The sequence below is a fragment of the Cetorhinus maximus genome, chromosome 29 (genome assembly GCF_964194155.1).
Source record: "Cetorhinus maximus chromosome 29, sCetMax3.hap1.1, whole genome shotgun sequence".
NCBI lineage: Eukaryota > Metazoa > Chordata > Chondrichthyes > Lamniformes > Cetorhinidae > Cetorhinus > Cetorhinus maximus.
Window position 1 is genome coordinate 15891824 of NC_135907.1, and position 12070 is coordinate 15903893.

The 12070-nt window shown below is 43.4% G+C and overlaps 2 protein-coding genes across 2 annotated transcripts; one reads left to right on the plus strand and one right to left on the minus strand.

Moving 5' to 3' along the window:
* Window positions 1–1250: 1250 nt before the first annotated feature.
* LOC144669501 (ferritin heavy chain A-like) lies at window positions 1251–4010 on the minus strand. The gene is made up of 4 exons (XM_078531967.1): window positions 3820–4010; window positions 2410–2556; window positions 2102–2227; window positions 1251–1496 (listed from the first exon to the last, which is right to left on the minus strand). Exons 1-4 carry the CDS (start codon window positions 3919–3921, stop codon window positions 1341–1343), a joined length of 531 nt encoding a protein of 176 aa, XP_078388093.1. The 5' UTR covers window positions 3922–4010; the 3' UTR covers window positions 1251–1340.
* A 690-nt stretch (window positions 4011–4700) lies between these two features.
* LOC144669332 (modulator of macroautophagy TMEM150B-B-like) lies at window positions 4701–9319 on the plus strand. Its single transcript, XM_078531695.1, has 3 exons — window positions 4701–4823; window positions 6241–6418; window positions 7412–9319. Exons 1-3 carry the CDS (start codon window positions 4701–4703, stop codon window positions 7594–7596), a joined length of 486 nt encoding a protein of 161 aa, XP_078387821.1. The 3' UTR covers window positions 7597–9319.
* The last annotated feature ends 2751 nt before the right edge of the window (window positions 9320–12070 follow it).

Genomic DNA, 12070 nt, shown 5'->3' on the forward strand with positions numbered 1-12070 from the left:
ACAAGGGGGCAGAACCTTAGAGCTTGGACAGTCAGGGTTGATGTCCAGAAAACAGTTCTACACAGAGGGAAGAGGAAATCTGGAGCTCTCTGTGCTCCAACACCCAACTCAAAAAACTGAGGCTGAGAGAAATGACATTTCAAAGTTAAAATGGGTAGTGTCTTGTTAGGCAGGGATATTAAGTCTTGTGGAACCAGGATGGGCATAAGTTAAGATACAGATCAGCTATGAATTAATTCAATGGCAGAACAAGAACATAAATAGGAGCAGGCCATTCAGCTCTTCAAGCCTGCTCCGCCATTCAATGAGATCTTGGTTCATCTTCTACTTCAACACTATTTTCCTGCATTATCCCCATATTACTCAATGTTATTAATACATAGAAATCTATCGATCTCAGTCTTGACAAAGTCAAGGGGCTAAATGGCCTACACTGAGCCTTCTAGCCAATTGTGTGGCAGATCACAAACTTTGATTTGAAAGCGACAGCAGTAGTGGTGCGAACAGAATTGGATGTGTTCCTGAATTCTCATTTTGGGTATCCTAGAATCACAAAAGGACACATTTTGTTCCTTCAGCAGGAAATAACATCATGTCCTTTGCTGCACCCATTTGTCTAAACTCCAGTATTGGGTTGTTGGAGGTCTATTTAGATTGGCTAATTCCCATCTTAAAAGTTTAGATGATATGGCATCTAGGATGTGCTTTTTTTTTTGGGAAACTACAACTGGAACAGATGGAATCTTAATCTTCCTTTCGCCAAAAAAAAAATCTCTACTCATTTAAAAGACAATTGCATGATCATAGAGAACTCAGTGCTAATGAGAATACATTTGAGTCTGAGGCTGTCTGGAGGAAAAGGTCGTGGGAAGGGGGAAGCTTGCTTTAATTGAATTAATTTCCCTCTAGTCTTTGAAGGCTACATGGAACATTGGTGTCCAATGAAGGTTTGTCACATCCCACACTCCTTCCTCACATTTCCATTGTAGGACTGCATCCCAGCCTATGAGAACTCTTGTTGATGATGTCAGCTCAGGAGGAGCACATCAAGGAGACATGGACAATTGTTCACCACCCTCCCGATCTGAAGGGGAGCCCAGTGGAAGACCCACGGTCTATCAATGTTGTGTCTAGGTAAGCCAGGCAGTACTTCAAGCTACCATTAGCTCCAAGGTAGAAATTAAAGCAATTGTCAATCAAAAGATTTTTATTTCAATTCATGTGGCACAGCAATTCAATGCTACAAGTTCTTTCTTCCTGGAGAAAGCCAAATTGTCCAGGTCTAGTTGGAAACATCACATACAAGCAAAGTAATCTACAATCAGATACTAGATGCCACGTTAACTGGTCTCCTCTAGTGAGAGCTTGTCAAACAGGTACTCTCCCATCCCATTCTTAGGAGCTCCCAGACGCTTCAGGTTGGTGATGTAGTCCCCAAGTTGCTTAATGGCCTTGACCTGCTCATCCAAAAAGTGAGTCTCCAGGAAGTCACACAGCTGGAAGAAAAAGAAACATTGCAACAGTCAAAATGTGAAGATCAGACCCTCTGCAGCCAATTCTCCTCACTCCTGCTTCTCATAGCGATACAGCTTTCAGGAAGTTACTTGCTGCATGTTATGCTCAAGAAAAGCATCTTTTGATGAAACATAGTGCTCCATTAATGGTAAATCTTCAGGCCATGAAAGGAGCTATATAACAGAGACTGGCATTGCATATCCCAAGCACCTTCGAAGTGAAGCAGACAGTTGTGATAGCTGACTGAGACAGTTTGTGATGTCGATCAACAGATTGGATATTGGCCAGGACAATGGGGATAATACCAGTGCTGACACAGACACTAGAGACACTGATCCAGGACATTGACTCAAGGAAGTGCTACCAATAGAGCCACTGCTAAGTTGAAAAGCAAGTTCTTATTTTGTCCAGATTTTAGTCAATTGCAGTTTGCAATATTGCTCACTTCAGATCAGTGAGCATGGATATACTAGAATGTAGTCATTCAGGACAATGTGGTGTTGGGTCTAATTGGTTGATCATTTCAAAGGCAACAAAACAGTATAAAGTCTACCAGTGATCAGAATTAGGATGAAGTGAAGCTTACATGAGGGTCAGTCTCAGTGGTGGCGAGTTGGTGTAGATCCAGCAGACTCTGGTTCATCTTCTTCTCCAGATCCAGGGCAATCTGCATTGCCTCTAGACTGTTGCCCCACTCATCCCTCTCTGGTTTCTAAAATGGAGAAAGACAGGTCAGTTATTGCAGGGTGCTTTCATCATATCCATTTGTTCTATTATAGACTGAGCCAGTAGTGAGAGTTCAGACAAGTGAAACTAAGTGAAGGAACACCTCTCTCTTTGTCAATCTAATGAATTGAAGCCACATCATTAAAAGTGGCCATTTCCAATTCCAACCTTAACATCCTTGAAGAGGATGTATCCTCCACGCTGGCTCTGGAATTTAATCAGCTTCTCTACATGTTCCTGCTTCTCCTCAGACTGATGTTTGAAGAACTGGGAGAAATGGTTGAGGGCGACATCATCCTGGTCAAAGAAAGACACCTGAAAGAACAATTCAAATTCCATTAACACCACTGACCCCAATTCTAATCCTCAAAGTAGAGGAAGTCCTCTTCCAGCTTTCCAACCATACTAACTATTCAATGTGAAGTCACATTAAATTCTGCCCCTTCCTCAGGTATATTGAACGGTCTTTAAAACCAACTAGTTTCCAATTGTGAAGATTAGCCAGGTAGGGAACAAACCACCCAGCACTAGTTGAATATTTGAAGGAAATGCAGTTTTGATAAAAATTCCCATTTCAGTCCTAATAAAATCAGTTTGCACTTATTAATTTGGATTAACATCTACTCAATCCAGCATTAATGAATTATTGAAACAGGAACAACTAACCACTAAAAAAAAAAATATGAATTGATGTTATAGGTAATGAAAGTGGGAATTTAAAAAGTAACAATCTTGCCAGATAGTTGTCAACCTTCATTAGGACAGTGAGAATTTAATAAATTGCTCCCATTTCCTTCCTACAGGGAATGTTAGTTGCATAGAGCATCTTTAACTACAAGATGACATTAGCTCAGCAGTGAGGTTACAGGACCAGTAACCCAGAGAACATGGTCAAGTCTCAGGCAGTCCAAACATTTAAAATAAGTAATAAGGAAAACTAGTAATACAATATCAGAAAAAGTAACCATGAAGCAGTCAAATTATTTAAAACACAACTAGTCCACCAATGAAAGCTGCTGTCTTTACCCAGTCTGGCCTACAAACAACTCTGTTCCCACACTAATATTGATGACTCAACTCCCTTTTGAAATAACCAAAGCCATGCAATTGTGGCAATTACAGGGATGGGCAATAAATACCAGTCACATCCTGAGGATAAATATTCAAAGATTAACATAGTATAAGTGGCCAACAGGTGGCATATGCTAATATATGGTGTAGATGATGTACCCCCTGACCCTAGTCAGTCATGGGTTAGACTTGAGGGGGGGGATTGGAATCATGCCTGGGAGTAACATGCCTGCTCCATACTACATCTGAACAGGTTACAAACATTAAACAGACATGTCTAAGAATCAAATCTCACACCTGGAGTCCAAGGTAGGACTCATCTCAGCATACTAGTTGCTTTTGGACATCACTAACATATCACTATTGCAACAATATTACTGCCAAATTTGGGGTTGAATTGACATTAGTTAGAACAGCAACAAAACTCCAAACACCCAATACATCAAGTTAGGTTGAAATGGGGAAAGGGTTTATTTCAGCATTTAAACCAACAGAGACAATACTCACCATGGAAAGATAAAGATAGGAGGCAGTGAGCTCCATGTTAATCTGATTGTTGACAGCAACTTCACAATCCGGGTGATAGTTTTGACAAACCTGGTATTCCATTTTGTAAATGCAGGCTTCTTTTCCTTAATTTTCACCAAAACACAAACCCTATCACAAATTTAGGATGAACACCAACAATACCTAAAACTTCACTTATCAGACTTAGATTTATACTCCAGGGCCACAGCCTCATTTTATTAAGCAGGAAGTGACAACATCAATGATGGGCAGCCATTCTTGTTAACCAATCAAACAGCTGCCAGGTCCAATTGGGTTCCAATCAGCGCAGGGTAGGATTTGGGACACAGGAGCCAATCAGAATGTTAAAGGAGGGGCTCCATTGATTGACAATTCAACCATGATGGAATTGCTGATTGATCTTTGACCATCTTAGAGTCATAGAGTCATAGAGGTCTACAGCACAGAAAAAGGCCCTTCGGCCCATCGAGTCTGCGCTGCTCAAACAAGTACCTAACTATTCCAATCCCATTTTTCAGCACTAGGCCCATAGCCTTGTATGTTATGGCATCGCAAGTGCACATCCAAATACTTCTTAAGTATTCACAAATGCAAACTCTGAAAGTATCTCTACCTAAAAAGTGACAACAGAATATACTCTCAAACCTTATTTTGACATTTGATTGGAGGTATTAATGTACAAAAACTAACACCATTAATGGAAAATTTAAGATGCTAATTACAGACAAATAATTAAGAATGCGGATCAACATAAGTAAAATGATTGCCATAGTTAAAACACTGCCATAGCAAATAGATCATATCCAGAAAGGCAGTTCCTATGGAAAACTCAGCGATTTGAATTGACCCGCCCGCGGAAAATGGCGGCGCGGAGCCAATTGGTCAGCTCTGTGACCGTCCCTGCCCGTTCCCCCGAGCCTGCCCAACGTGGGAACAATTCAGGTCTTTGTATCAGACTCCAGATCAGCATCCGAAGTGGGGAGGTAGATTGCAGTAGGGGAGTAGTTTTGGTTGAAGGGCCCCGAGTCTCGCTGGGTTACGGTTTCAATCTCAGCCGCCATTTTCTGCGGCCAAGCATGAATAATAACTGCACACATCCAAAACAGACAGGCCCAAAAAGACCATCAACCATCAAGCCTGTCCCACACTCATGATGTCCGGAGCATGAGTGTGGGCAACACCGGAAAAGCCGGCATTTATTGCCCATCCCTAATTGCGTTTGCGAAGGTGACGGTGAACAAATTGCTGTCTTCGTTTCAGCAAAATACCCTGAAGTAAGTCCTGTTCTTTCAGCACGTACTTAATAAAAACCAAAAACGCTGCTGCAAAATCTATGAAGGGAAAACTCACTTGACCCCCACCTTCCCGTCCTCTCCTGCACATAGGGCAGGTTTTTTTGCTCCTATATGGGGGACAAGGGAGGGGAAGGTACAAATTACATGCTGCTGGCACCATCCCCACCATGTTCCTGGTGAGGGTATTGGCAACAGAAGGGCTGGAAGGCCTGCAAGCTGGTAGCCTGGTTCCCGCACCATGGTGGGGTAGGGGGCTGCAGGATGACTGGAAAATTCCAGTAGCTCTTCCAGTGCAGATCCCGCCTTGTGAAAATGGCCCAGCGTCGAGATGTTGCTGGCAAACCAGCAACGCCATTTATGTCCGTGCTCCCCTGGACAACTAGCTCCATAACATAACCCTTATGCTACCACCCATGATGGGCTCATAAGTGCACTTCCCCTTTCCTTGGACTTTTATCTTGGGTCCAGTTTCTTGTTTTCCATCATTTTCTATCCTGGGACTAATCCAATTGAATCCAGAAAGTGACAGGTGGTCTTTTGTTTAGCATAACTGGGTGCTTCTACATAATTAATTGCTGAAAAAAAAGAGACATGATGCTGAAGCTTTTCATCTTGATCTCATCAGGACAGATGCAAAAATGCCAAATTTCAAAAGGAGCAACGGGTTATAATGCATGAGAAAAGGGTGGTGATTGGTTGGTAAGTCGGTTCTGGTTGGTCAAGGCATTACCATGGAGAATGCACCAGGGAGCTATTGTCCCTCAAGCTTTTGTTCAATTCAAAAATGCATCCTCCACGGCAATGCCTCAACCAATCAGAGTCAACTTGTCAACCAATCAGCACCTTTTTCTCATGGAGTTTAATTTTTGTTCCCTTTGAAATTTGGCATTCTTGCATCTGTCCTGGTGAGTGCAAGGTGAAAATCTTTGATAGCATGTCTCTTTTTTCAGCAATTCTCAAGTTCGCTACTACCAAGAGACTACACAGCTAATTATTGGCTAGTCGCACAATGTTACTTCAAGTAATTCAATGCAGGCGGAGAGGAGACAATAAGAAACACAAATTCAAGCAGAGGAACTAACCTCTCCATTTATTTTCTCAATAGACCGTCAACCAGATTCACGTGCACCTAATTGGGGCCTTTCTCACCTTCTTTATTGGGAACCTCTACTTCTGGCTCCAGGTGGCACTCACCTACAAGATACAACCAAGGCATGGAGGGAAGTGGATTGGCCCTGTCCGGATAATCTGCTGCCTTGTATGCACAGTCTGCCTCATCCTGTGTATCCTTTAGCCAGAAGGCAATATATTGATTAACATTATCAACGCGCACAAAGACTGTGTGACTGCATCACCTTCGTTCAAATCCGACCCAGGATAAGAAGGGATGGTGAAAAGAATGGTTCCAGGGAGGAACGTCGGTTACATTGATAGCTTGGAGAAGCTGGGGCTGTTTTCCTTGGAGAAGAGAAGGCTGAGAGGAGATTTGATAGAGGTGTTCAAAATCATGAGGGGTTTGGACAGTAGATGGGGAGAAACTGGTGGAAGGATTGAGAATGAGAGGGCACAGATTGAAGTTGGTTGGTGAAAGAAGCAATGGAGACGTGAGGAGAAACTTTTTCACACAGCGAGTGGTTAGGATGTGGAATGCGCTGCCTCAGAGCGTGGTGGAGGCAGGTTCCATCACGTTAGGGAATTGAAGAGAGAATTGGATTATTATCTGAAAAGAAAGAATGTGCAGGGTTACGAGGAATGGCACTAGTTGCATTGCTCATTCGGAGAGCCAGCACCTCATGATGGGCAGAAAGGCCTCCTTCTGTGCTGTGCTGTGATTTTGTGAAGATCCCATTCTCTGAAGAGGTTCAGTGAGCCAGAAAGACATTTCTTCTCAGGGACCCGATCAAATTGGCACTCTCAGCTCCCTCGGGCGCTTTAGTGTTGGTAGGCCCCGGAGACCAGAAGGCCTCAGGCTCTATTCCTGCTTTTCGGTGGTTCGGCAGGTACTGACACTTTGATTGTCCTCTGGGCCCTGGGACTAGATGGAGAATCCGGGGTCAGGTGGGGCGGAGTAAAATCAACCTGAATTCTTGCTCACTATGGAATGTCAGCCAGTTGGGATAGATACTGGAGGGGAGCCAGCATTTGGGGAATAGTCACTTCATGATAAGTTAGGAGACTCAATAAGACAGATCAGGAGAGAAAGTCCTTCACCTCATAGGCGGTATTCTGGAACTAAACCACCATCTTTGAGCCTGTTTCCTTGACCATTCCACCAGTGGTGCTGCTGCACAATTTGAAGAGAAGAACAGCTGCGGCGATATGTGAATGGATTGCTGGGATGGTTCTCCTCCTGCTCTTTGGCCTCTTTGCTGTGGATTTTCGGCACATTAACGGTCAATACTTCCACGTCATGCTGGACAAGACCAGAATTCAAAACTCAACCACCACATTGGAGTTATAGCAGGAGCCATATTGAACTGCAATGCCTATTCTTTTTTAAGAGAAAAATAACATTTTATAGAGTTTGACTGGTCTCTTTTGCTGCTCTGTGGGGCTGGGAAGACTGTGGGATGATTCATCACACGCCCGTGACGTGGCCTGGGATGTTTTATTGCATTAAAGGTGCTACAGGAATGCAGGTTGTTGTAGTGTAAAAATGAGTGCAAGGCATCGGTCAATCCCAGTCATTTGAGGGAGCTCAGAATTAGGGGAAAAAGGAAATCACCGTTATGATCAATATCCTTCTGCTTGTTTTTACCCAGCTTGATTAATCTGTGTTCACCAAATCTAGTCATCTCTGTATGGCATTAAGATAGATGTCACCATGATCCATTGAAGCCAGGAACAAGCTGGATGGGCTGAGTGGTCTCCTCCTGTTCCTACCAATCAACTCATGGAATTGTTATGGCGAACTGACTGTGCCGGACCATTTCAGGGCACTGGATTAACAGCAATACAGATACAAAGGCATTTCTATGCCACCTTTTTATAATCTCAGGAGGTGCCAAAGTGCTTTAGAACCATTGAAGTACTTGCACTCACTGTTGGAATGGTAGGAAGTACATCAACAACAACTTAGATTTCTATACCACCTGGAATTTAGTGGAACAGTCCAAGGCGCTTCACAGAAGAAAAATAAAATTTGACACCGAGCCACCTAAGGAGATATTGGGGCAACTTACCGAAAGTTTAGACAATGAAGTAGGCTTTAAACTGAGTCTAATGGAGGAGGGCAAGACAGGAAGAGAGGTTTCGAGAGGGAATTGCAGAGTTTAGGGACTTGGCCATTCGAGGCACGGCCGCCAATGTCGGAAAGATAACAATCGGGAATGAGCAAAATGCCGGATTGGGAGGAGTGCAGAGATCTCGGAGGGTTGTAGAGCTGGAGGAGATGACGGAGAGTGGGAGAGGCGAGGCTGGTAAAAACAAGCATGAGGATTTTTAAAATGAAAGAGGTGCCGTTGTGGGTTAGCGAACATAGGGATGATGGATAAACAACAATCAATTTGTCCACAGCAAGCTCCCACTAACAATGTGATAATGACCAGGTAAGCTGTCTATGTGATGTTGATTAAGGGATCAATATTGACCAGGTCACTGGGGAGAACCCCCTCTGCCCTTCTTCGAAGCAGTGCTGTGATATCTTTTACGTCTGCCTGTGAAGGCAAACGGGGTCTCGCGATGTTAGCATCTCATCTGAAAGATGCCACCTCAGCACTGCAACTGGAATGTTATCTTGTGTAGAGATACAGACAACAGCACAGGAAACCAGACGGGAGGGTCATTGAGCCCACAGCGTGAGAACTTGATGAGAGAGAGAGAGAGAGACACTGCCGGAAAGCTTGATTAATGTCATACCGTCACTGAGCTGGGTTCATCGGTCTTCTGCTTGTTACCTCACATCCTTCTTAATATCAAAGTTCAATGAGTCCTTTTATCCAGTTCATTGGAGTTAGCAACACACTCCATTTATTGACATTTAGTAATATGAGCAGATATATAGAGAGCAATTAAGTTCAATGATGTTTGTTAGCAGTATGACTTCTTCTAATGATGTGAAGACTGGCCGTGTGCCTGTACATTAGCAATCGTCACCCAGACACCCCACCCCTCCCACAGGTTAATCCACAATATCGAGCAGTGTGGGGAGGTAGTGGCATAATGGTATTGTCACTGGACTAGTATTCCAGCTAACCCACCATCATGCTCAGGGGACCCTGGGTTCAAACCTCACTACTGAAAATGGTGAAATTTAAATTCAATAAAAATCTGGAATTAAAAGTCTAATGATGAAACCATTGCTGATTTTTGTAAAAACCCATCTGGTTCCCTAATGTCCTTTAGGGAAAGAAATCTGCTGTCCTTACCTGGTCTGGCCTACATGTGACTCTAGACCCAAAGCAATGTGGTTGACTCTTAAAACAAAACGCCCTCTAAATGAGGGCAGGTAGGGGTGGGCAATAAATGCTGGCCTAGACAGCGATGCCCACATCCCATGAATGAATTAAAAAAAGTAGAGGTACTAATATTATACTTAGCAAAGATCACGTTCTCTAGGAGAGGGAAATTTGTGTATAATTATATTACATACAAGATTCTAAAACAAAGGCAAGTAAGTATGTTTTCAAAGAAAAGAAACTGGAAAAGAGGTTGATCATTGTATTTATTTAATTTATATGTTGTCCAATGGCTTGTGATGAATTCTGATGAACAACGGAAACTGCATGATTTGTACATTGACAGACTGGAATTTAAACCCAGCCATGGAATCAGAGGCTTGGTCTTATTTCAGCAGAACGTGGCCTTTCGTAGAAGAATGCAGTATAGAAGGAGGCCATTTGGCCCACTGGGTCTGCACTAGCTTTTTTGAAGAGGATCTCAGTCCTACTGCCAGGCTCTTTCCCCATAATCTTGCAATTTTTTTTCCGCTTCAAGTTCGGTCCCACCTTCTGCTGGGAAATGATCATAAGATCATTAGTTCATAAAAAATAGGAGCAGGAGGAAGCCATTCAGCCCCTCGAGCCTGCTTCACCATTCAATGAGACCATGGCTGATCTGATTGTGGCCTCAGCTCCACCTTCCTGCCTGTTCCCCCATACCCTTGATTCCTCTGTCAATCAAAAATCTGTCTCACTCATCCTTAATGTATTCAGCCTCCATTGCTCTCTGGGGTGAGAATTCCAAAGATTATCAAGCCTCTGAGAGAAGAAATTCCTTCTCATCTCAGTCTTAAATTGGAGACCCCTTATCTTTAAATTGTGACCCCTAGTTCTAGATCCCTCCATGAGAGGAATCATCCTCTCAGCATCTACCCTGTCAAGCCCCCTCAGAACCTTATATGTTTCAATAAAATCACCTCTCATTTTTCTAAACTCCAATGAGTACAGGCCCAACCTGCTCAACCTTTCCCATAAGATAACCCCTTCATCCCACGAATCAGCCTGGTGAACCTTCTCTGAATTGCTTCCAATTCAAGTATATCCTTTCTTAAGTAAGGAGACCAAAACTGTACACAGCACTCCAGGTGTGGTCTCACCAATGTCCTCTACAGTTGTAGCTAGACTTCCCTAATTTTATACTCCCATCCCCCTTGCAATAATGGCCAATATTCCATTTACCTTCCTAATTAATTGCTGTACCTGCATGTTGACATTTTGTGATTCATGTACAAAGACATCCAGATCCCTCTGAACTGCAGCTTTTTGCAGTCTTAGGATGACCAAACATTTAGTAACTCAGTTCTGCCGAAGGGTCGTGAAGGCTCGAAACGTTAACTGATTTCTTCTCCACCGATGCTGCCAGACCTGCTGAGTTTTTCCAGGTAATTCTGTTTTTGTTTTGGATTTCCAGAATCCGCAGTAGCTTTTAGCTTTTTGTTTTTATTTAGTAAGTGGTGCCTAACAGGGCTACACCACAGGGAAGGGAGAGCATAGTCTTCACCTTCAACCATCTCCAGTAGTAAGGCTGAGACTGGGTTATCACTGCCGTGGGAAATCACTCATGCTTAACCAACCCAGTAGTATCCAGTCACATGTATTTCTTTACCGTGTCTCAGGGAAGAAATGATTTTTTCCCAAAGACTTTTTCCAAAATTGAGTTCCGATGTCAACATGATCTGTTTTTTTCTGATTGTAGTGTTTTATTTTACACATTTATATGGTGGAACTGCTTTGTGTAGGGATGAATTACCTGTCTCCTTTGTATCCTGACATTCAAGCCCTCGGAGCCCTAGCGACTCAGGTCTTTCTGCACAATTTCAAATTTAAAAAGACTGTTCTTAGCGCTGTTGTCTCATTGGCGAATAAACATTAATTCTGTATTGACAAATTGAGATATCTGCAAATGAACAGCAACGTGGACTTAAAGTATTCTGTAATAAAGAGAATCGATTCCAGTTCAGTTTTTTGACCAGCCACATAAACACAATGGCTACAAAAGCAGGCCTGGCTCTGGTTATACTGTGAGTGACTCACCTCCTGACTCTCCAGAGCCCTTCCACCATCAGCAAGAGTTAAGTCAAGAGTGTGATGGAGTACTCTCCACTTGCCTAGATGAGTGCAGTTCTAACACTCAAGAAGCTCAGCATCGCCCAGGCTAAGGCAGCCCCCTTGATCGACACCCCATCCAGCACCTTAAATATACACCCCTCCACCATCAGACTACCGTGGCTACAGAGTACAAGATGCACAGCAGCAACTTGTCAAAGCTGCTTTGACATCACTTTCTAGACTTGCGACCTTTCTCATCTAGAAGATGAAGGGCAGCAAATGCAAGGGAAAACCACCACCTCCGAGCCCCTTGTCCCATCCCCAAGTCACTCACCATCCTGACTTGGAACCATATCAGTGTTACCTCACTGTCGCCGGGTCAAAATCCTGGAACTCACTCCCTAACAGCACAGTGGGTGTACCTACACCACATGGACTGCAGTGGTT